At 50.2% G+C, this 24,735-nt stretch overlaps 1 protein-coding gene across 1 annotated transcript in view; it reads left to right on the forward strand.

Moving 5' to 3' along the window:
- CFAP77 (cilia and flagella associated protein 77) overlaps positions 1–24,735 on the forward strand; it is a 136,737-nt gene that overhangs the window by 79,011 nt on the left and 32,991 nt on the right. The window contains exons 3-4 of the mRNA XM_079927541.1: positions 956–1,055; positions 1,573–1,801. Coding sequence (XP_079783667.1) covers positions 956–1,055; positions 1,573–1,801 — 329 coding nt within the window. The remainder of the gene's footprint in view (positions 1–955; positions 1,056–1,572; positions 1,802–24,735) is intronic.

Here is a 24,735-nt window from a genome sequence, read left to right on the forward strand (position 1 = left end):
AACCCAGTGTTGTGTCTGGAGCACAGACCTCAGCGGGTGTCCGTTGATGAAGAGCAACGATCTAAGCACCGTACAGGACAGGACCTCTGAGCTCAGGGAGCTGCTAGTCTAAAGAGAGGCAGTGCAGCATCATGCTTAAGAGCTTCACCCCGAAGCCAAACACAACTGCATTTGACATCCAGCCCCAGCCTTTAGGAGCCATGGATCGTGACCCCGCCACTCTGGGTCTCAGCTTCCCCACCTGTACAATGGGGGAAATGATGTGGTTGATCATAGAGCAATTTCATCCCTACAAACCCCTTCTGGAGGGTTAAGGAGTTGACCAGAGACCCAAAGAGTGAGAATGGCAGTCCAGCCGCCAGGAGGGTGACAGTGGACCTTGCCACCGTATCCCCACACCCTCAGGTGACATCCAAGGAGGCAGCTCCAGTGACGATGATTTGAGCCATCCCCAGTAGGAGTGAAGGGTTAGGGAGGAAAGATGCCCCCTCCCTCAAGGGTGGCCCCAGGTGAGTCTCCGTGAACCAGGTCTTTCCGTCCATCTGCAAGATACATCATTTCCAGCTCTAGGTTGCCAGATCTGGGCTGGACCCCCAAATATGGCTGTTTAGTGCGGGGTCCGTGCCGCCCCTCTCTCCTGCTGCACAAATGCACGTCCTCCCTCAAGGCCTCGGTCCCGACCGCCCCCCGCCACGAGGGTCCTCCTGACTCTGCTCTCCTCACCCGCCCCTGAGCAGTAGCACAGCAGGCAGGCTTCCCCAAGGTGTCTCAACGCCCAACAACAGTTAGCGCTCATCTCAGGGAGGGCTCGCGTTCCACACCCTAGTAGCCCCGAGGTCGCCCACAGGGCCTGGGGTAAAGCAGCACCCGATGACTCCCTGTCACTGAATTTAGTGTAATACTGTTGGTCTGAGGTTCCACTGCTCACCTTGGCTCTCTGTCCTTCCCCCAACAGGCTGAACTTGGGAAGCCCCGGGAAAGAAGCTGCAGTCTGCCTGGAATTAATTTTAATTACGGGCTCTACATCCGGGGGCAGGATGGAGGGGTCCCTGAAGGTGAGCAAGCTTCCTCTGGAGCCCAAAGGGACTTGAACGCTCTACCTAGGCTACTTCCTCCAGGAAAAGAGTCGAGGGGCCTGCCCTGCAGCACGATTCTGGTGGAAACCACAGTTTGCTTAGCCGAGAAGGACAGGACCACGAAGGGTCCAGGTCTAAGGTGTCAGGGAAATAGCAAGGGCCCCAGACAGTGTGGAACCTTGTCCCCAGGCAAGACTGGCTGTGCTGTGCAACTTTTGAGCTGCAAGCATAGACAGGCTCGTGACCAGCCCTCTGATCTCCCAAACGAGGTCAAGGCCAGGCAAACCCAGCTCCATGAAGGAGGCTCAGGCATCGCCTAGAATCTCTGGGAATCCTGACCCCACCCTTTCAGGGGGCCAAGCAGGGCTGTCACCCAACAGGCTGCAGGTTAATGAGAAGGTATTCGTGCCCCAATTTCTTCTCTGTCAGAGGCCACGGATTGCTTTACTTCCCAGACTCATCTCCATGCCATGGCTCTGTCTCTCCCTGCCCTCAGCCATTGGACACTGGAATGTATTTAAACAGCAGCCTACCTGCCCCCATGAGCTGAACCGGAATTATATCGCCATGAACCGTGGGGCAGTAAAAGCTGGCCTGGTAACTGCCCGGGAGAATTTCCATTACCGTCAGCTCAATGACATCCGCATCAGTGACCAGGATGACCGGCGCCTCAAGAAGGAACCGCCCTCTCTCCCTCCGAATATGACGTTCGGGATCCGGGCACGGTAAGATGGTTGGCACCCGTGCCAGACGGCTGGCACCCGTGATGGTGAGGGGGCTGCTCAGTGGTGACTGAATTAGGGAACAATGTGGGAGCATGACTCTGGACTCCAGGGAGGGGCGAATGATCCAGGCCTGGCCAATCAGCATATCTCACAAACCACGGCCAAAGTGATTGGTTCAGAGGCAGACATGTGACCCATGTCCCAGCTCTGGAATGCATGACATTCTATAAAAGTAGAATGTGGTTGCGTGTAATCAAGTCTCAACTCAAACGACTTTGATTTTTTTTAAGGGGAATTTATTGGCTCACATGATTGAAAAGGTAGCGCTTCAGGCATAGCTGGATCTAGGCAATCAGGCAATGTCACCAGCGTCGGGTATGTCTCTCCATGACCAGGCTGTGCTTCCCAGTTTGGGCTCCGTTCTCCGACAGGCTTCTCCCTCGTGTGGCAAAATGGCCAGAATCAGTTCCATTCTTACGTCCTACACTTTTAGCGACCCCAGTGGGGGTGGTGTAGGAACTACAAAAGCCTTGAGATTAAGATTCTTTGGTCCAACTTCAGTAGCGTGCTTATCCCTGAACCAACCAAAGGAGTGAGTAGAAATTGTGACCTACACTGATTGGCCAGGCCTGGGTCACACTTTTGCCTCTGCACCAATTACTGAGGCCGGGGGATTCTGGTGCTCTGATTGGCCAGGGCTGATCCCTTGCCCCTCCTTGGAGGGGGCGTGGTTGGAATCAGTCCCCACGATCTACAGGGGCTGATGGTGGAAAAGATGCAGAAATAGAGGTTCTGATCCAGAAGGAGAAGAACAGAACACGCTAGCAGGCAAAACCAGCAAATGTCCAGTACAACAGGGCTTCCCAACCCATATTACGTCACAACACAAGCATTACAAAAATCACTGATATTTGTACATTACATTGTACAGATAAATAGCAGTGCTGTCAGCCAGCAGTGAACGGCCTGGGGCCTCCAGCTGCCCCAAGTCCCATCTGTGACACCTGAGACTAAGCCTGTATCTTGGTGTCCATCTGTGTGGCACTGCCCTGCCCTGCCCACATGCAAGGCCATTGACAGTCTATCTCCAGTCCTTTCCCATCACAACCCACTGGTCCGGGACCGGTGCCTTCCTTTGGCTGTGCTACTCAACTTTTTGGGGGGAGGTGAGGCTTCCTTTATTTCTTATTTTATTTCTTCTAATCATCTTTTACTGTGGTTAAATACACATAAGATTTACCATTTTTAGGTGTACGGTTCAAGGGCATTAAGTACATCCAGATCGCTGCACGACCTTCACCACCGTCCATCGCTAGAACTTTTTCTTCATCCTAAACTGAAACCGTGTACCCATTAAACAGTAACGCTCTATTTCACACCCCCTCAGCTCTTGGTAACCACCCTCTACTTTCTTTCTGTATTAATTCGACTACTCTAGGGACCTCATATAAGTGGAATTATATAGTATTTGTCCTTTTATATCTGGCTTATTTCACTTAGCATAAGGTGCTCAAGGTACCTCCATGTTGTCCTGACAGTATGGATCAGAATTCCCTTCCTTTTTAAGGCTGAATAACAGTCCATGGTGTGTATATATCACAGTTTGTTTATCCACTCATCCCTTGATGCACACTTGGATTATTTCCACTTTTTGGCTGTTGTGAATAACGCTGCTATGAACATGGGTGTACGCTATCTGCCTGAGTCCCTGCTTTCAATTCTTTTGGGTATATGCCCACAAGGGTAATGGCTGGATTGCGTGGGAATTCTGTTTCTTTATTTGAGGAACTGCCACGGTGTTTCCCACAGTGTTTGCCACCATACCTGTGTATGCTTTTCCCTCTGCCTTTCTCAGCATCCTACCTGGTAGAATCTACTTGCTCATCAAAGCTCAGCTCAGCTTCCTCTCTTTGGTAAGCTTTCCCACCTCCCTGGCCTCAAACTCTACGCACATCTCTCTCAGCAGAAAGGCTGTTTGTTCATCGCTGTTCATCAGCCCTCAAAACCTGAAAGGTGGCACTAGAGACACATTGGAAAGTCACTTCTGGGCCAGATTAACTAATCATCTGTATACTGTCCTTCTCCCACCTTTGAAATAATGCCCAAGTCGATCCCTCGAGGCAAGGCAAGGTTCTCCAGGACTGCCTGGAGTGCAGAGGGACAGAGCCCCAGCTGTGTGACCACTAGACTGGTCCATACTGGTCACCAGTGTCTTGAAGGCAGCATGGTGTCCAGGAGGAGTCGCCCGGGCTTTTCGTCCCACCTTTGTTCCCAACTCTCTTTCCCTCCAGGGTTTCTGTTTCCTCATCTGTAAATAGGATATTAAGGCAGTCACTGCCATTCTGGGATTCTCAGGGTATGTTCTGTCTCTACGTCAATTTCATTTCATTGTCACTAAAACCCCATGCAGCCCCATGTTCATAGCAGCACTGTCTACAATAACCAAGACATGGAATCAACCTAATTGTCCATAGACAGACGAATGGATAAAGAAAATGTGGTACATATATACAATGGAATATTACTCAACCATAAAAAGGAGCGAAATTTGGTCATTTGTAGAGATGTGGATGGATCTAGAGACTGTCATACAGAGTGAAGTGAGTCAGAAAGAGAAAAACAAATATCGTATATTAATGCATATATGTGGAATCTAGAAATACGGTACAGATGAACCGGTTTGCAGGGCAGAAATAGAGACACAGATTTAGAGAACAAATGCATGGACACCAAGGGGGGAAAGCGGTGCTTGGCGGGGTGGGATGAATTAGGAGATTGGGATTGACATATATACACTAATATGTATAAAATAGATAACTAATAAGAACGTGCTGTATAAATAAATAAAATAAAATTCACAAAAAAGAAAGAAATTCAGAAAATAAAAAGATGTATATGTATACAAAGGAATACAGTGCTACTCGGCCATCAAAAAGAATGAAATATGCAAATGCAGCGACATGCATGAAACTAGAGATGATAATACTGAGTGAAGCAAGTCAGACAGAGAAAGACAAATATCACATGACATCGCTTATATGTGGAATCTAAAATGGGATACAAATGAACTTGTTTACAAGACAGAAACAGACTCACAGACATAGAAAACAAATTTATGGTTACCAAAGGGGAAAGGGGGTAGAGGAGGGATAAATTAGGAGTTTGGGATTAGCAGATACAAGCTACTATATATAAAATAGATAAACAACAAGGTCCTACTGTATACAGAGAACTATATTCAATATCCTGTAATAAACCATAATGGAAAAGAATATGAAAAAGAATATACATATGTATATATGTACAACTGAATCACTTTGCCATGAACCAGAAACTAACACAACATTGTAAATCAACTATACTTCAATAAAAAAATTAAAAAGGGGCTTCCCTGGTGGCGCAGTGGTTGAGAGTCCGCCTGCCCATGCAGGGGACATGGGTTTGTGCCCCGGTCCGGGAAGATCCCGCATGCCGCGGAGCGGCTGGGTCAGTGAGCCATGGCCGCTGAGCCTGCGCGTCCGGAGCCTGTGCTCTGCAACGGGAGAGGCCACAACAGTGAGAGGCCCGCGTACCAGAAAAAAAAAAAAAGTTAAAAAGATTTTTTTTAATTAAAAAAAAAAACCTGTGCGGGAAGTAGGCAGGGTTACTTATCCAACTGAGTCATGGAGAGATTAATTGACGTCCACAAGTTCACACAAATTTTTCACAGCACAGCTTGGCCTGGATTTTTAATCTAGTGTACTTAGATTTAAAAATATGAGATATTAGAACACATAGCACATTAGGAATCACTTGGTTTGAAGCCCCTCTTTAAAACAGGAAAATAGAAGCTCAGAGAGGTGCAGAGATTTTCACAAGGTCACACAGCAAGTTGTGGCCAGACAAAAGCCAGATCTCAAGCTAGGCTGGTGGACTCCCTGTCCCATGCTCTTTCTTCCATATCTCGCCTCCTTGGGGCTTGAGGTACAGCGTGATCCCCCAGAGTTTCTGGTCCTGGGGCTGCATTATTCTACATACAATGGAAAAGCTTAAGTCAGCTGGGCTCAGAAAGGACATCCATTATCATCTAGCTTTCAATATAAAATCTTAAATTGCGGGCTTCCCTTGTGGCGCAGTGGTTAAGAATCTGCCTGCCAATGCAGGGAACACGGGTTCGATCCCTGGTCTGGGAAGATCCCACATGCCATGGAGCAACTAAGCCCGTGAGCCACAGTTACTGAAGCCTGCGTGCCTAGAGCCTGTGCTCTGCAACAAGAGAAGCCACTGCAATAAGAAGCCCGCGCACCGCAATGAAGAATGGACCCCGCTCTCCACAACTAGAGAAAAGCCCTTGCACAGCAACGAAGATCCAACACAGCCAAAAATAAATAAATAATTTTAAAATATATAATAAAAAAAATCAAATTCCAGGGGCTTCCCTGGTGGCGCAGTGGTTGGGAGCCCGCCTGCCGATGCAGGGGACACGGGTTCGTGCCCCGGTTCGGGAGGATCCCACATGCCGCGGAGCGGCTGGGCCCGTGGGCCGTGGCCGCTGAGCCTGCGCGTCCAGAGCCTGTGCTCCGCAACGGGAGAGGCCACAACAGTGAGAGGCCCGAGTACCGCAAAAAAAATAAAATAAAATAAATAAAATAAAATGAAATTCTTGAGTTGTGAATGAGCATGTGTCAATATACAGATCATGGAGTTTAAAAAAAAAAAACTCTAAAAAAAAAAAAATCTTAAATTGCTATAAAACCGGGTGGCTGCAATTTCAGGGAAAGGACGTGATGAAGTACCAGCTATATCTTCTGTGATGGTAAATGGGCTTTGCATATGCAAATTGAATGGATTTTAAAATGGTATTTAATGACAATTTTCTTAGCAGACGTTAACATTAATTGCACAAAAATGAAAATGCTGCATTAGGTTGCTGTTAGCAGCAAATATTGTGGCCATAAAGCTTTATCTTTATCAACAGCAGCCCTTTCTGATGTGACAGGGCAGCTCAGCAAATTGCAAGCAAAAGGGCTTTTATGGAACAAAAATATCCCCCAAAGCAGGCCCAAATCAGCATCAATTTCGCTTTATTTCTTCATAAATGGAGGTTAAATGGCTGCTGGAAAAGCTTTTACTGAAATGCCCAACCTGCCCGCGAATCCCCTCTACCTTACAACATCAATGCAAGGAACAGTTAAAAAATCATCGCCCCCCCCCTCCATAATGGGGCTATTACTTTAAAGTTATGGGACCAAGGCCCATTCTCTAATGATCACCTTCTACAAGCCTCGATTGTATTTATTTCCTTACTTTAAAAGCATGTTAAAAACCAAACCCGATTACACCTGACTACCCGAGGACTTGTTGGGGTGATTTGGTCCAATAACTAAAGAAGCCAAGAAACCAATGACTACCATTTACTCACAACTACAGAAGGTATGTTAAAACATAAAGTTCCACTTCAGACTAAGTACACAAGAAGCTTACTCTAAGCTAGGGATGCTGAGTGAGGGGCTGTAACTGCTGTATGAGAGAACATTCTGGCTACAGCTCTTCCCCCGGCCCCCCACCATCAAATCCCCTTGCCCTTTATATATTGTACGATGGACAAAATAGCTAGATGTGAGGGGCAGCGCACGCATCCATCTGCCTGCCCACGCAAGCCCTCAACGCCAGGTAGGGTCAAAACCTGAATTTGGGATTATTCAGTTACTTCCTTTCCAGTTAGCTGATTTGCTTTCCAACCCACACCAATTTGTTACAGATTATCACTAAATCAGAAAGGTACATTTCGATCCACGAGCCTCTGGCTAAAAGGAAGTGGACACCTAAGCAATTATCTGGAAAAGGATGCCCGTGTAGACATGTGATCACAAGTAGGGGCTGAGGCCAAGTCAACCCACAGAGATGTTTGTTTGGCCCAGGCAGTAATTAAAAAAATCAAAAGTTTGAATGAGTTGCCACATTAAAAAAAAAAAAAAATCAGGAGATCTCATATAAAACCCCAGATTTCCTGCTTCTCTTAAAACGTCACAAGCCCAGGCAACCCGGGTCTGCACTCCTACCTGGCACCAGGGGATGGGGCTGAGCAGGGTCCGCTTTGGACCGATTCCACGCGTGCCCTTCTGTCTATCCCAGTCTCCACCCAGCCTGGCTTCTCTCATTTTCTTGACCCGTCCGGTCCCAGTAGGCACTGAGTTTGCAGCTGCTGGTGTAGACTGGTCATCCTGACCCTTCAGCTACCTGCCGCCTCTTTTTATGTCCTCTGATGATGGTAGGGCCCACCACTAACAGAAGCTGCTGTGAATTGAACTTACACGTGGCAGGCATTTGCACACATAATTGCTAATGAATCCTATGAGGCAGGTACCATTCTAATCACTTCGCAGGCCAGGAAAGGGAGGGTGCGTGCATTCCCCGAGGCTGCGCGATGGCAGAGCCTGGATTTGTACCCTGGCTAGCTGGCCGGCTTTGAAGACCGAACCTCTAGGATCAGGTAGCTGGAAAGAGCTGGCACATTCCCACTCTGCCGTTTCACTGTCAAATCTCAGAATCCAAGTCAGGGAAGAATTTTAAGTTCTCATTACCAGCGTGTAAGACCATAACACAGATCTCAAAGCGTGCCGTGACCCCCGGTCTGTAAACAGATATGTCTGGGGGCCAGAAATGTAACTATTAAAGAAGGGCTTAATTATTGATACATTTAAATAAGTGTTTGCAAATGTTCACATGCCCTCGGCACATCTTAATTGTTACTGCTCCTAACTGGTCCAACATTGTCGAAGATGATGAGACAGGGACGGCGGGGGACGGGGGAGCTGGGCAGTAGCTGGCGCTCCTGGCAGATTCTGGGCGTCCAGGGCTCTACCTCCACGCTGCCTGGGAGCATCAGGCCACAAGCAGGGCAAGGATGATAGTAGGGGGATTCATCATTCAGTCAATGAGCAAACAGCTCCCTGCATGTCAGTATCTGACATGGGCCAGATGGAAGATGGGTAGACCCCGTTTTGAACTAATAACGGCAACTATTATTATTGTTATTATTACATGTCATCAGACATTGTGCCAAGCACCTCAGAAGCATCCTCTCCTTAAATAACTGAACAGCTCAGTGAGTACAACGCTTACGTCCCCATCTTACAGAAGAAGAGACAGAGGGTCAGAGAGGGGAAGTCATTTGCCCCTGGCTGCTCTATAGCGGGATGGGGATTAGTCTGGCCCAACCACCTGTGATGGTGACCTTGGCACTGAGCTGCCTTCCTAACAAACACAAGGATGGAGGTGACACAGGTAGAGATACTACCCAAATTATTCCTGCAGTAGATGGGGGCTGAGACAGAACATATATGGTGAAGGCCATCCTGTCTGGATTTTTCTTAAAGCTTTAAACTTAACCTGAACGCATCAAAAGAGCCCAATTAACTTCCCTTTTTTTTTTTTTTTTTTGCGGTACGTGGGCCTCTCACTGTTGTGGCCTCTCCTGTTGCGGAGCACAGGCTCCGATGCGCAGGCTCAGCGGCCATGGCTCACGGGCCCAGCCGCTCCGTGGCACGTGGGATCCCCCCGGACCGGGGCACGAACGCGTGTCCCCTGTATCGGCAGGCGGACTCTCAACCACTGCGCCACCAGGGAAGCCCTGAACTTCCCTTTTGATATGTCGCTTCCCTTCACCTTCACCTACCTCCCGATGAACAAGCTCTTTGACGGGGCTTCCGGAACTTTCACTACACTGGATGCTCCAGGCCTGCTTCGGCTCAACCCCAGTATCCCTGGTGCCGACCATAGTGCCTTTACTGAAAGAGGCCTCAGTAACTATCCGCTGCATGAATGCATGAGCAAATGGCCACGTTGAAGTCTGAATAGGAAGCCAGTAGCAACTCGGGTAGAACACTGAACTCATCCACCAATTAGCCTAGTCCAGACCCCCTCCAATCCTGGTACTGAAAGCGTTCTGACCACGGGAAAATAAGAAACACAAGAAAGCTAGGGAACGCTGCCAGCCCACCCTCCCTACTGCTGCTCGCCCAGCTATCAGATGCATCATCAGCCTGACACTGACAAATGTGAAGGATGGAGGGAATTTTACAGGCTGTTAAAAAAATGTTTGCTGCCTGACAGGCTTTCTGAATCTCTCTGCCAAGCTGATTTATTTTACAAATTTACAAAGGGCCCATCAATCACTCTGGGTTATTTTGTTCCTCCTGGAGCCGATGGCCAAAATCCAAGCCACCCACCCAAACTCCTATAAAATAACAATACACCCCTTCCCAGACACCTGTCCCAGGTATCCAAGACAGTTTCTGAATGGGGAGACCAGTTCCGGGTGTATTGCTGGCCTGAAACTCAGCTGAGTGAAACCGGGCTGCCCACAAGGGGGAGCATGTGGGTCTCGCATAGACCCCTGGGCCTGCGTGCTGGGCTGCGAGGTACATCTTGCCACGCAACCAGATGCCCAGCCCCACCGATCTGCTCCCCAGCGCTGACTGCAACTGTAGTTTAACAGTTCTCTGCTGCTTCACCGGGTACGCAGGTCCTGGAGGGCACGGACACTGTCAGTTTTGCCCACCGCTACATCATCAGAGCCTGGAACACAGTAGGCACTCAATAAATATTTGTTGGAGAAATGTGGTCCAGGGCCTTTTAAGGCTTTGAGACGTTATTGAAAGGGAAGAGAAAGTTGATCTGACACCCAGAGATGAGATGGAAAAGCCAGAGATTCCTGTGTCATTCAGCAGACTCTCCTGTGCTCCCCTAGGATTGACGTTATGAATCAGCCTTGCAGGGATGCTGCCTCAAAGACTGAAAGTGTTCCTTGGCCACATTAATAGAGGGTGGTAGCAAGTCCAGATGAGGGAGGTGACCTACCTATTCTATTCTGCCACTCCGGTCACACTTGTAGCATCATTTAAAAATGTGGGTCATCATAGATTCAGGGGAAGGCCCATAAGCAGAAGAGTGTCCAGAGGGGAGACATCAGGTTGGTGGGTGGGACAAGGGGAGGGAGATCACCGTGTACAAAGAACTTGGCAAGACATGAGGTTTTCCCTGCTGGATGAGAGAAGATGCAGACGGTTCTCAACTCTCTGAGGCCCTGCTATGAGGACAGTGGAGGACCTTTGCTCTCAGAGGCTTCAGAAAACAAAACAAGGACCAGCGTATGTGTGTTTGGGGGGCAGTCCCAGTGGCTAACGTTTGCAGAGCCCTCACTAAGCGGCCGATGGATGTAACGCTGAGCACTTTGGACGCATCATCTCATTAAATCCTCACGATTTTGCCAAGTAGGGATGGTTACCCCTGTTTTATAGATGGAGAAACTGAGGCTCAGAGACTCACTTGTCCAAGACCACACGGCCAGTCAGTGGCTGCAGCAGGATTTGAGCCACGTTTCCTTCCAGAGCCGGTGTCCCTATCCATAGCCTGCGCTCTTCCAGGAGGCAGAGGCAGGATGCCTGGAGCGGAGGGGAGTCCTCACAGCAGGATGGCATCTGTGAACAGCAGCCGCTCACTGGGGGCCGGCTTTCCACAGAATAACTCAGTTAACACTCGCCAAAGCCCGGCACCTCCATTCAGCCACTAGGAGCTGAGGCATGGAGAGAGAGCTCGTGTCCCTTAGCGGGTGCCGAGTGGAGGCATGTTTACTCCAGGACAGGAAAAGATTCTTGCAGGAGGTGGAGGTGTTGGCTGGCACATTACAGCCTGGCTGGGGCCTGGGACACCGCACAATGGACCCGACGGGGGACAGGGGTTCCTCCGCCTCAGAGCCAGCCTTCCATGGGCCTGACCTGGACGGAGTTCTGTTACGAGGGGCCCAGGCGGGCAGGTGTAGCTGAGGAAGGTGGTGATCTGAGGGCGCTACCCTCTCCCTCCTACCTTCCTGGAAGCCCAGCCTCTCAGGGCCCCTGCCCGACTGCCTGCTGCACCCCCTCGCATCTCCCCAAACTCCTGCAAGGCAGCTTTGTTGCCAGAGTCCCGGAAGGAGGCATTTTTCATGCTTTGCCTTTTTCCTTCTCGCCTCTCCTGCGGCCCAGACAGAGATTTATTCCCAGCCCGAGGCTCGTGGCATTTGGAGCAGAGAGGAGCTGATGGGCCCATAATGGATAGGGCCGCCGCTCCCCCGGGGCCTGTCCCGCCCGAACCCCATCCATCAGGAGCAGCTCAGTGCCAGGGTCAGCGCTAACGAGGCCGGGCCACTCCCCCTCGGGGCCTCCCCGGTTGCATCTCACAGGCTCTGGCTCCTGCCTTTGATTTTTCCAGAGCTGGGCTCACCCTCTTATGTCTGTGGGCGACGCATGGGGAGGGGGCGTGGTGCCCGGCCCGGCTGAGGGCCCCTTGTCCTCACTTCCGCAGCTTCCAGCCTCGACACAATTAGAGGGGTTGCTGGGGTGCAGCTGGTCTGCCCCTCCCGTGACACGGTGTCCCCGTGACACGGTGTCCCCGTGACGCAGGCATGGGGAAGCTGGCACTGCGGGGAGCCAGCAGCACCCCTGGGGCCGCGTGAAGAGCCAGGCCTCGAGCCCAGCACATCATTCCTGTCCTTGCAGGAGCCGCAAACCAAAGAATTCATAGGACGTGCGGGTCGTGCTGAGGACCAGTTCAGGGCCTGGCTCGGTCCTGTCCCCTTTGGAAACCACACGGAAGCAGCCAGCTAAAAAGCCAGCCGAAATCCCCGGTGCCCTGGGGATTCTGATGAACAGTAATACCAGCGTCTGTTTCTCCAGCTCCTATGGGCCCAGACGCAGCCTCTCACGTGACCCTCGGAGCGACACTTTAGGTAGCGATTCTCTTCTTTCCTTGGACGCGCCGCACAGCTTGCAGGATCTTAGTGCCCCGACCAGGGATCGAACCCGGGCCCTGACAGTGAGGACACCAGGTCCTAACCACTGGACCTCCGGGGAATTCCCAGGTAGTGACTCTCTTATCCCCATTTTACAGCTGGGGAAACCGAGGCCCAGACACGCTTGCCCACGGTCATGTGGCCAGAAGGTGGTTATGCTGGGGTTTGATCTCAAAGGCCACATCGTTACCTCCATCCTATGCTGTGCGTTCATTTAGTGCCCACCCGTGCTGGGCATTACGCTGGGTGTTTGGGATACAGAGAGGAAGTAAGACACAAAATAAAGCAGGCCACAAAGGGGTAAATAGCACCACAGTCGGTGTACGTCATATCCCGGTGGGCAGACGAGGGTGGGACAGAGGCCCGGGGAGACCGTGGGTCACACCTGGTTTTGCTCACTGCTGTCTCCAGTACATGGAATGTAGGAGGTGCTCGATAAATGCTTGTTGACTGACTGCATAAGAAAGAATAGACAGCTTGATCACGATCCGTCCTCGATGTTGGGAAAGGCCAGTATTCTAAGGCTGAAGAGCACCAGTGTCTGAGCACAGAATTACCAGGCGCTGAGCTCCAGCTATCGTTATTCCCGGGCTTCTGTAACCAATGACCACAAACGTGGTGGCTTCTAACAGCAGAAATTTATTCTCTATAACGTGGAGCCCAGAAGTCCAAAATTGAGGTGTCACAGGGCCATACCCCCTCCAACGGCTTTAGAGTAGAATCCTTCCTCACCTCTTCCAGCTTCTGGTGGCCCCCGGGGTTCCTTGGCCTGTGGTCACATCACACCGTTCTCCGCCTCGTGGTCATGTGGCCTCCTTCTCTGTGTGTCTGTGTCTTCTTCTCTTTTGTCTCAAATAGAGACACTTGTCATTGAAGTTAGGCTTCACCCAAGGAATGCAGGATGATCTGATCTCAAGGTCCTTAACTTAATGACCTCTGCAAAGACTCCTTTTCCAAGTAAGTTCACACTCCTGGGTTCTGGGGCTTAGAACCAGGACCTATCTTTTGGGGGGCGTTCACCCACCACTCACCCCACTACAGTCACCAAAGCGTCTTAACAGAAAGTCCTGCATTCTAGATACTGGCTTTTGAGAAAACCACCTTTAGCATTATTATTTATAATGGCTGCCCCTGGAGTCTTGTTACACATTACGTTTCTATGAAAAATATAAAAGTGCTTTGTAATCAGTGAAGAATTGTGATCAGCCAGAATGTGATGGGCGTAAATGCTTTCCTGAGAAGCAGATGTTTCTGCCAACCCTTTCTTTTGTGTTTATGAGGAACCTCTCCAAAAAAAAAAAAAAAAAAAAATAGAAAAGTTCAGAAGCTACATGACTAACCGCCACGAACCCGCCACTCAAAGTTCACAAATGTCCCCACTCGGCCATTTCTGCTTCTGACCCTTTTATTATTATTATTATTAAAGAAATAAAATGTAGCAAACACAGGTTGAAGCCCCTTCTCACCTCTCCCTAACCCCACACCCTTCCCTCTGTTCCCTAAGGACCATCCGAAGGTTGGAACGGGCATGCTTTCCACCCACATGTTCACATTTTTGCTCTACCCTTAGACGTCCTTAAATAATGCATATTATTTAGTGTGGTTTCATACCATTTAAGTCACTTTGTGTGGTGGCTTGCTTTTTCACTCTGCATGTTTGCAAAAGTCACTGGGTCCGCTGTCCGAATCACCCGCCTTGGGGACATCCATCTCCCATCACCGAACACCCACCTTGCTTCTCGTTTCCCCCATGATGACGAGGCGCCCGGCACACCTCACACACGTGTGCGGGGTTCCTTGGGGTCATGGTCCACACGCAGAGTTTCCGGGCTCAAGAGGGACCTCCTCAGTTTATGCTGGTGCCCGATGGACCTGGATCTTTCTCCCAACGCTCTTGCTACCACCCTCATACGCCCTGGCGGGGATGCCCCATCTGGTACTCACCTGTTTCCCCAGATGCCAGGACCCCCTGCACACAGATTCCCAAGGGGTCTGGAGGATAGTTCCTCCTGAGTCACATCCATTCAGCTCAGTGGAGCCTTTTCTCTCCAGAGGGGCTCAAGTCACAGCCCGCTGTGCTGGGAGCAGGGCATGCACCAGGCAGGTGCAGGGAGAGCCCCCAAGTTTCGGGCTCAGGCACTCGAGGTTGGGAGAAGCTCCCTGGAAGCCCGTCCAGCCCCACTGCCCATCCTGTCTCTCTCCACTGGGAGCCAGTGCGGGGACTGCTAATTGAATTCACCCTTGTGAAAAATGTTAACAAATTGCAAATGACCTCTTAGACAAATTTAGAAGTCAGGAGTGCGCTAACTAAGCCTCCCTCCTCTGTCATTAGCTTTTATGTTGGATCCACAAACAATTAAAAAATAACCACCAGCCCAGAGGTCCTCTCCTCTAATTAGCTCTAAGAGTCCTGCCAGGGAGAGCGGCTGCACTTCAATTACCGTCCCTTCCTCCAGGCTAGTTAGAAAAGACAAGCTCTCAGGCCAAGGGGGGACAATTAAGAAAAAGGCGGTGGGGGTGAGAGAGGACGAAGGGGGGGGGGGTGGCTGCAAGGGTCCCTAGGGACCAGAGCTGATGGTCAGCCCACTCCATAAAGAGGTGCTGGTGGCCGCCAGGCTGGAGGGGCCTCTGCAAGGAAGAGGCTCAGAGCTGTAACCCCCAAAGGGTGCCAGGGACCACGTGGCCAGGATCCCCTAGGGGGTGGCGCATGCACCCTCAGAACAGGGCAGATGCCTGGAACCCAGCCCAGGCCTGGCGAGTCAGACGGTCTGATAGTGGGACCCAGGCAGCTCTACTTTCAATAAGGTTTCTGGGTGATTCTTACTCACCCACAAGATTGAGAATCTCTGGCCTCAACAGGATGAGGGGAGGAGAGACAGTATGAACTGCAACTTCCGATCTGGGCTGAGGCCTGTGTCTTCTGGCTCTAGGGCAGGACTTCCGTGGGTCCTGGGCACTCTTTCCTTCATGAGCCCTTTCCTCCATAAAAAAAAATAATAATAATTTAAAATATTTTATGGCTGTGCTGGTATAAAGATGAATATAATCCAGGCTGGATTAATTTTTTTTTTCTGATTTTAAAAGGAATTAGAGCATTTTCATGGGTCCCTAGGAGGGTCCTGGGGCCCAGGCACAAGCCTCCTGGGCCCAATGGGCAAGTGACCTCTAGTTTTCCCCTTCAGGCCTTATCACCCCTTTCCTCCTCCAAGGGAGTCTCCTCTCTTCTCCCACCCCTCCCCGCCCCTCCCAACGCCCCCTTTCTGGGGGGAGCATAGATGAAGGCCGAGAGCAGATGAACACCTGGCCTTGAAGCCTGAAGACTCCAGACTCAACATAGCGCTCTCCTTCTCCCGTGTTGACCTTGAGCTCATACATACCGTCTCTGTGGGCCTCCATTTCTCCATCTGTAAGTGGGACCAATACTATCTCCTGCTATGTCAGAAAAAAATGGTCAGTAGGGAGTTCTTTGAGGCTTTGGGAAGGAAGAGAGATACCAAGCATTTTGTTATTTAAGTGCTGTGGAGCTGGGGTTACACCATCACATGTCTGCAGAGGCCTGGAAGGTCAAAGGGCGAAGCCAGCCCTGCGTGAGGCAATAGGGAGCAGTGGGGACTGCATCAAACTCAAGGTCGAAGGGTGGCAGCTCCAGCCAGTTATTGACAGTTGGGAATGTGGGCCCAGTGTTACCAGATGATCTAAGGTCTCATTAAGGGAAGCCAGCCACTGGGATTTTTATGTGAGTTCTTCTGATTTAAAAATGTATATATTGTGTACAAGAATTTTTAAATGCTACAGACCAAACTAAGCATGTCTTCTATCTGCAACCCCTTTAGTGCAGTATTGCCAGATATGGACCCTGAGCAAGTTATTTTGTCTCATTGAACTCTTTATCAGTAGTTCAATAGCAATGTCAGTCATTCTTTATCAATCAGTTTCTTTATCAATAAGATGGAGGATGACATAATAATAGTTCCTCTCCGGTAGAGTTATTTTAAGGATGAAAACAAAGCGTCCCAGGCCCATGGGTGCAGAGTAGGAGGGAGGTAGGTGAGGTTAGGAAGCATCCTTGAGGTGACGGAGCTGTTTTGTCTCTTGACTGTGGTGGTGAGTCTTCAGACCTACACATGGGATGAAATTGCATAAAAGCAAATACACCAGTGAGTATGAGTCACTTCGGTGGCATCTAAAAATGGGTGGATTATTCAATATCAATATCCTGGCTTTGATTTTGTTCTTTAGTCTTACCAGATGTCACCACTGGGGGAAACGGGGTAAGGGGTACACGGGGGTCTCTCTGTATTTCTTTTTTTCCCCCCCTCCCTCTCTCTGTATTATTCCTTACAACTGCATGTGAATCTCCAGTGACCTCAATAAAAATTTCAATTGCAAAAAGAAAGAAGGAAATAAGTCTTTGGTAGCCTGTGGGCAATGTTAGCCACAATCACTTATTACTAGAAACAGTGGTGCTAATTTAGGCACAAGCAAAGTTTTTTTTAATTTTTTTTGCGGTACGCGGGCCTCTCACTGTTGTGGCCTCTCCCGTTGCGGAGCACAGGCTCCGGACGCGCAGGCTCAGCGGCCATGGCTCACGGGCCCAGCCGCTCCGCAGCATGTGGGATCTTCCCGGACCGGGGCACGAATCCGCGTCCCCTGCATGGGCAGGCGGACTCTCAACCACTGCGCCACCAGGGAAGCCCTAGGCACAAGCAAAGTGCTCGGTCACGGTCACTCAGGTTACCTGCCCACAGATGGGCCTGTTCGGGAAGCCTCAGGTGGAGCGGAGAAGGGAGGCTCCTGGAGCCCTGGGGCTCACTGCTCGGTGCCGTCTGAGCACGCGTCTGACTTGGAGAAACACCTCCAGCAGATGGGAGAGAAGCTGGGTCTCCTTAGATGGTGCCACTGTCGGCTGTCCCTTGTGGGTTGGGTTCTGATTCAGAGCAGCCCAGAGAAGCCCAGCCCTCCAGCCTCTCCCCTCCTCCAAAACCAGACCCCCGCAACGGTCTACAGCGTGTTCTGAACTTCACACCCAACCGAGGACGTGTGGCCCGTCCCGGAGGCCACCATCCACTCCTGAGTCCTCGAGGCTGTGCCGGCGTTGGGACCAGGGCCTCTTCCACCCCCCGGGAGCAGCAGACCGCTGGCACATTAGAGATGGATTTTAATTTTATTTTAACAAAATAGCTGTCTCCACTGGAAGAAGCATCAAGCGCCAAGTAAGGACCCGTCTTGAGCGGAATCACGTTGAACAGACCTCGGTGCTGTCATTGATTTTCCAGGAAGAAAAAAATTGCCTCTGGCTACTAAACCGAATTAGTAGTCACTGATGACCAATTATTTTAGCCCGCTGTGAACGGAGAGCCGCACTAAAATCCGGTTTGTCAGACCCAAGGCTCCCTTCTCAAACACCTTTCAACAAATGTGTACCTAATGTCCCTCAGAAGCTTCCTCCAGCTTCCTCTCTTCCGCCAAGTTCTCCAGCTCCACAAAGTTTTAATGAGCAGCCAAGATGAAGGTGGGTTTGCCATGAAAGGGGCCCCCTCTAATCCACAGAGCCCTCCTTGGCAGAGAGGAACCGATTCTGCAAATCAGAGCTGTCAGCCCTCGCCGCCCCCTGCACGCGCAAAGTGTCAGCCTAATGTTTGCAAATGATAATTTCCATTTCCCTTGCTTGTCCCCAGCTACCTTCATCGGAGATCAACCCCTGGTCTGGGGTTATCAATCACGAAGCAGCAGAAGATGGATTGGATGGAACTAATTTGAAGTTTCTTGCAGGCCAACCCCGAGTAGGAGCCGTTCGCATTTCATTTTATTCCCCATTTTCCGCTCTATCAGACTGAGGTTTTTTTTTTTTTTTTGCGGTACGCGGGCCCCTCACTGTTGTGGCCTCTCCCGTTGCGGAGCACAGGCTCCGGACACGCAGGTTCAGCGGCCATGGCTCACGGGCCTAGCCGCTCCGTGGCACGTGGGATCTTCCCGGACCGGGGCACGAACCCGTGTCCCCTGCATGGGCAGGCGGACTCTCAACCACTGCGCCACCAGGGAAGCCCTCAGACTGAGTTCTGACACGGTTTCGTTGTCAGTGGGAACATGAGGGCGGTGAAGAACTTTTCCGACAGGTTCCTGCCGAGTTATCAGCAAATAATTTGTCGAAGCCCTCGGCGGTGGCCTCGCCAGCCCAGGTCACTCAGAGCTGCCGTGGGGGGTCACTGAGTGCACAGCCTAACTGTCGGGACCTGGCATCTTTAGAGCCGGGGAAGCTGGATGGGGACCCTGGCTCTGTCGCCTGGCCCGCTCCATGATCCGTGAGCAAACTGCGGGCCAGGTGCTTGATTTCTCTGCGTTGTCAGTTTCCACATCTGAAGGCAGAGTTGTTCACCCTCACTTTCAAGGTTATGGAAGCATCAGGGAGATGGCAGTCGGAGTGCTGCCAGCGGGCTTGGTGTAGTAAGTGCTCATTTAAACATTGGGAGGCATTTTTGAATGGCTCTTATTCTCCAATGGCCCTCAGGCGGGTCTAGGGCTGTGAGGCGTGGTGACCGCTAGGCCTGATTCCCATCTTTGTTCACGCCCCGCCTTCTGACTGGGTTCCCCTTGCTTCATTTCTCAGCTCAGTCCCCTTCTGCTCATCCCCAAAGACCCATCAAAAGGCTCAGAGGGGACTTTGCTTGTTCCACACCTTTGCTCAATTCACTGGCTCTCTCCTCTGAGTTCCAATGGCCGCGTCTACACTGACAATTAGCCCTCTGCTCTGCAGGGGGGCAGGGCTGCAGGATGGATATGCTCAAGGGCTTCCCAGGCAAATGCAATATGTCACCCACGGGCTGTGTGGTCTTGGGCAAGACAGTGAACTTTTCTGGGCCTCAGATTTTTCATCTGTGAAAAGAGGGTATTAGTATCTGTCTCTAGGTTAGTGTCCTAAGGATACAGGTAGCAGGAAGAAGTGTGAGCTGTGATGATTATCGGTGTTTCTGCTGCGTGCCCTGTGACCCCAGGGTGCAGACAGCACGTCCCCATGAGCATGTCCCCACACCTCATAAAACCTGGCCCATCACAGCAAGCTGGTTATTGCTCCTGGGTGGGCCAGATGGATGGACGGACAGATGAGTAAGTGAGCACAGAGTTGAGATCCCATTCACAAGATGTGTAGCTCATCTGCTGTGTCTTTCCTCCCTCTGGAATGGCCTTGTATCCTCACATCCTGTTCCCTTCCTTTCCACTAATTTACGCTACCACCCCAGCAACAGTTCCAAAGTGTGGCCGTCATCACGCCCTCCCTCCTCCCTCGCTCAGAAACCATCCATGGCTCCCTAGTACCTTCGTGAAGACCTTCCTCTGTGATGACTCCTGCCTGGGCTATTTTGACCTCAATCTGTCTCCTTAGTTCTTTTTTTTAAAAAACAACTTTACTGAGGTATAATTTATAGATAATGAAATGGTCCATGTAAAAAAATTTTTTCATAAATGTATTTATTTTTGGCTGCATTGGGTCTTCGTTGCTGTGCGTGGGCTTTCTCTAGTTGCAGCCAGCAGGGGCTACTCTTCGTCGCGGTGCGCGGGCTTCTCATTGCGGTGGCTTCTCTTGTTGCAGAGCACAGGCTCCAGGCACATGGGCTTCAGTAGTTGTGGCGTCTGGGCTCAGTAGTTGTGGCGCACGGGCTTAGTTTTTCCACGGCATGTGGGATGTTCCCACACTAGGGCTCGAACCTGTGTCCCCTGAATTGGCAGGCGGATTCTTAACCACTGAGCCACCAGGGAAGTCCCGGTCCATGTAAAATTTGATGAGTCTTGACAAATTTATACACCTGGGTATCCATTGAAGAACTCCTGTCTAGCCTTCTTCTCTGCTGCACAACTCCTCTAATTCATCTTTGGGAAGGGGCCACTGCCCCTGCATCATCTGTCCTGACTGTGCCCTCTGTTTCCGGGGGGGTGGGTTGGGGGGTGAGGAATTGCCACTGTTGCCCCTTTCAGGATCCAGGATCCTCTCTGACACACCTGCTTCAATAACTGAGCCCCCATGATGGAGAGAGGAATCAGGGGTCCATGGCTTGGCCTCAGTGCCTGGACCTTTCTGCAGGACTCAGGGCCACCCCTGTCCCATCACTGGGCTCCGCAAGGAAAAGCTCATTTCTGCCAAAGACCCCCTCTTGGGCGTTGCAGTTGAGGAGGCCAGTGTCCTCAGGAAAGGGGTCTTTAAAGGTTTCCGGGGCCACTCAGCATTTTTGCAAAGTGCAGACTGTCTAAGCCGGGCTGCACAGTGAACAGTCCAGCCACAATCCCTGTCTCATGGAGCTCAGAGCCTAATGGGAAAGGCAGACACTGAATTGATCAGTTGACCACTGTAAATATTAAAAAAAAATACCTTCCCAAGTGTAGTCGACAGAGCTAAGGGAGGTCTCTGGGCGGGACCACGACAGAGCTAAGGGAGGTCTCTGGGCGGGACCACGAGATGGGGAGGGGGCTTCTCCTTTAGGCCAACACCCGAAGTATGGGACGGAGTGACCGGGGAAGGTGAAGGAGCTCCCGGGAGGACACGGGTGCAAAGACGGCACCCCAAGGCCAGGGCCTTTGAAAACTGTGCTGGCACCCCAGGGGCAAGGAGAAGCCACCAGTGGGCGTTGAGGAAGACAGCATCGGATTGGCACCGTTGAAAAAGCCTCAGTTCCTATGTGGAGAGGAGGGTCTGGTGAGGGAGGACAGTGTCTGGGAAGGTCTGGGGTCCTACATGAGAGTAGCCAGGCCCCCGGGTTTGGCCTCTGTCTGAGTTGGTTAGCTGGCAGCCCCTTGAGCCCTTTTGGAAATGGATTCACATTCCTTTGGCCGCAGATAGCGTAGCCTGAGGGGTGGGGGGGCGTCCAGGCTGGGCCACTGAGTGTGCTGTGTGACCCTGGGCCAGCCATTTGACCTCTCTGGGCTTCGGCCTCCCCACTCCCACTTTTCCCATCTAATTTAGCGAGGATAAATAATTCAGATCTTCTGATTGGACCCCCTCCAGCTCCTCCAAAGAAAGCTGCAGGTTGGACGGCTGTAATTGTGACCGCAGGGGCTTTCGTCCTGTGGCAAAACTCATTCATTTTGGGCTGGAAAAAATACCTTTTTTTAATTATAAAGAACTACGTTTTCTTGGAAAAAAAAAAAAAAACCCAAACGATAAAAAACCTTGGACATGTGTTAAGGTAGCAGCAAAAAATAGTTGTAGCAGAAAACAAGAAAAATGGTTCCTAAAAGTGCAAGGGTCTTTAGGACCCCCGAAGGGTTGAGTATACAGAAAACGCTGAAATTCCCCGGCTTGGGCCAGTGGGGCCTAGAAGGCCTGGCCGCCCTCGGCTGCTTGTGGTGAAAAGGACGAAAAACAAAGAGCCCGGCCAGTTCTGGTGTGAGGTCAGCAGAGCTGTGCATGGTGGGGTGGCACGGGGATGGAGGCAGTGAGCTGGCATCCTGACACTGATTCAGACCCAGATCCGTCACCGCCATCACTGACTGTGGCCCTGGCCGAGTCATGTGACCTCTCAGGTGTAGGTTTCTTGTTTTGTTCTCTTTGCTGCGAAAGAGTCCCATAAAACCAGTAAGTAGACTGGAGGGGGAGGGGCCCCTCACCCCACCTACCATGTCTGCCCCCTTCCCCCAGCACCGTCCTCTGAGGGCTTCCTTCCAGTCATTTTTCCATCCTTCACACCTGTGTCGATGCCCTCACACGGGCGTGGCTGTTTCTCCCCACCTTCTTCTTTTCATACTTGACCTACGTCTTGAAGATGTTTCTGGGTTATTACGCATATGGCCGCTTCATTCTTTCTGGTAGCTATGTAATTTCCTGATAAATGGGAGCAAGTGGGAGGGGCGGGGGAATCAGGAACATGAGTGTCCTGGCCTTGTTCAAACCTGCTCTGAGGCTCGACTGCTTTCCCAGCCCCTTTCCCGGGTGAAGTCTCAGGCATCCATGGCTTCCCTGCTCACTTCCAGTTACAAAAGGCCATCCGTGTGCACTAGTTAATATGTCCCGTCTAGTGTAATCAACAAAAGTTGCAGCTTCACCGGGGGGACAGTTTCTTTCCTTCCTGCTTTGGGAGCTCAGTGGTAAGGGGCAGGGGGTGAGCTGCTCTCTGGGGTCCTTCCCTCAGCTCCCACACTCCTTGGCTGGAGGGTGGGTGGAGGGCGTTACGATAGGTCCTTCTGGTATTAGTACATTGCCCAATGTGATCTGGTAATATTTCACTTAGTATTTTTTCATTTGCTCTTCTTTTTTTTTTTTTATAAATTTATTTTTATTTTTGGCTGCATTGGGTCTTTGTTGCTGCACGCAGGCTTTCTCTAGTTGCGGTGAGCGGGGGCTATTCTTTGATGTGGTGCACGGGCTTCTCATTGCGGTGGCTTCTCTTGTTGCAGAGCACGGGCTCTAGGCGTGCGGGCTTCAGTAGTTGTGGCACGCAGGCTCGGTAATTGTGGCGCACGGGCTCGGTAGTTGTGGCACGCGGGCTTAGTTGCTCCACGGCATGTGGGATCTTCCCAGACCAGGGCTCGAACCCATGTCTCCTGCATTGGCAGGCAGATTCTTAACCACTGCACCACCAGGGAAGGCCTTCATTTGCTCTTCTAAGTGAGACTGACCAAGACATTCTCCTTGTCTCAGTTTGGGATCATAACATGATGTGGCAAGATTCTTTTTCTTTTTTTTTTTTTAACTTTTTATTTTGTATTGGAGTGTAGTTGATTAACAATGTTGTGATAGTTTCAGGTGTGCAGCTAAGTGATTCAATTATACATGTAACTATTCTTTTTCAAATCCTTTTCTCATTTCGGTTGTTACATAATATTGAGCAGAGTTCCCTGTGCTATACAGTAGGTCCTCGTTGGTTATCTATTTTAAGTGGGAAGCTTTTTTATAAAAAGTTCTGGAAAGTCCTGGAATACTGTTCTCAGCAAGCTTGGGAGGGTGCATGTGTGAACATACCCGGGCCTGGTACCCGTGGCTCTATGAACATTTTCTATAAGCACTTCAGTCCACTTTGATCGTTTATATTTTCCTGGACAAATCACCCGTTTTGTTTTGGTTTCACACTATTAGCACAAAGTTATACCTCATACTCTCTTATGATTAAAAGAAACATCTTACCTGCTCTCAAGGGCAGCTCCACGTTCCGTGGCACCAGGAGCGTATTCAAGTTTGGGGGTTCCCTTTAAGAAAAACAAGTTCAAAATCATGCATACAAATTTAGGCATAAAACGGAATACTTAAGTAGAATGAGAAAAGAAATCAGAACAAATTAAAATTTTAAATTAGCTGACAAATATCGTAAACCACAAAATCCAGAAAAATAACACATTTTAAAAGGATTAATTGCCTGTCACACCCCATATGCATTTTTTCCCTACATTTTTTGGCTCCATACTCTTTGATCACCTCTTTGTATGACAGTAATTTTGTAATATTTTTTCCATAAAGTAGAAAGACAGTTTAGGCTTTCCTCTAGCATGCTTGATTGCATTTTGAAAAAATATTTTACTTTGAAATGATTACAGGTTCCCAGGAAGTTGTAAAAACAGTACAGAGTGATCCCGTTGACTCTTTACCCGTTGTCCCCAAGGATAAAATCTTACATCATTATAGTGCCGTATCAAAACTGAAAGACGGATGTTGGTACAATACACAGACCGCATTCAGCTTTCACCAAAGGCCCCCACCCCCACCCCATACACTCACATAGTGACCCTTCTCCCGAATCCCTGGAACATTCCAAGCATGGTATATACATGGAATCATACAGTATGTGACCTTGTGAAACTGGTCTTTTTCACTCAGCATAATGGCCTTGACATCATCCAAGTCTTTGCTGTATCCATCGTCCATTCCTTTTTACTATTGAGTAGTATTCAATAGTATGCATGGACCACAGTTTAACTACTCACACATTGAAAGACATTTTGGCTGTTCCCACTTCGGAAATATTACAAATATTCCAGCTACGAACATTGGTGTATAGGTGTCTGTGTAGACGTAAGTTCCCATGTCTCTGGAATAAATGCCCAGGAGTGCAATTGCTGGGCCCATATGGTAGGTGTATGTTTGGTTTTCTAGGAAACCAGACAAACCATTTTCCAGAGCAGCTACACCATTTTACACTCCCAC

This window comes from Stenella coeruleoalba, assembly GCF_951394435.1.
Source record: "Stenella coeruleoalba genome assembly, chromosome: 7".
Taxonomy (NCBI): domain Eukaryota; kingdom Metazoa; phylum Chordata; class Mammalia; order Artiodactyla; family Delphinidae; genus Stenella; species Stenella coeruleoalba.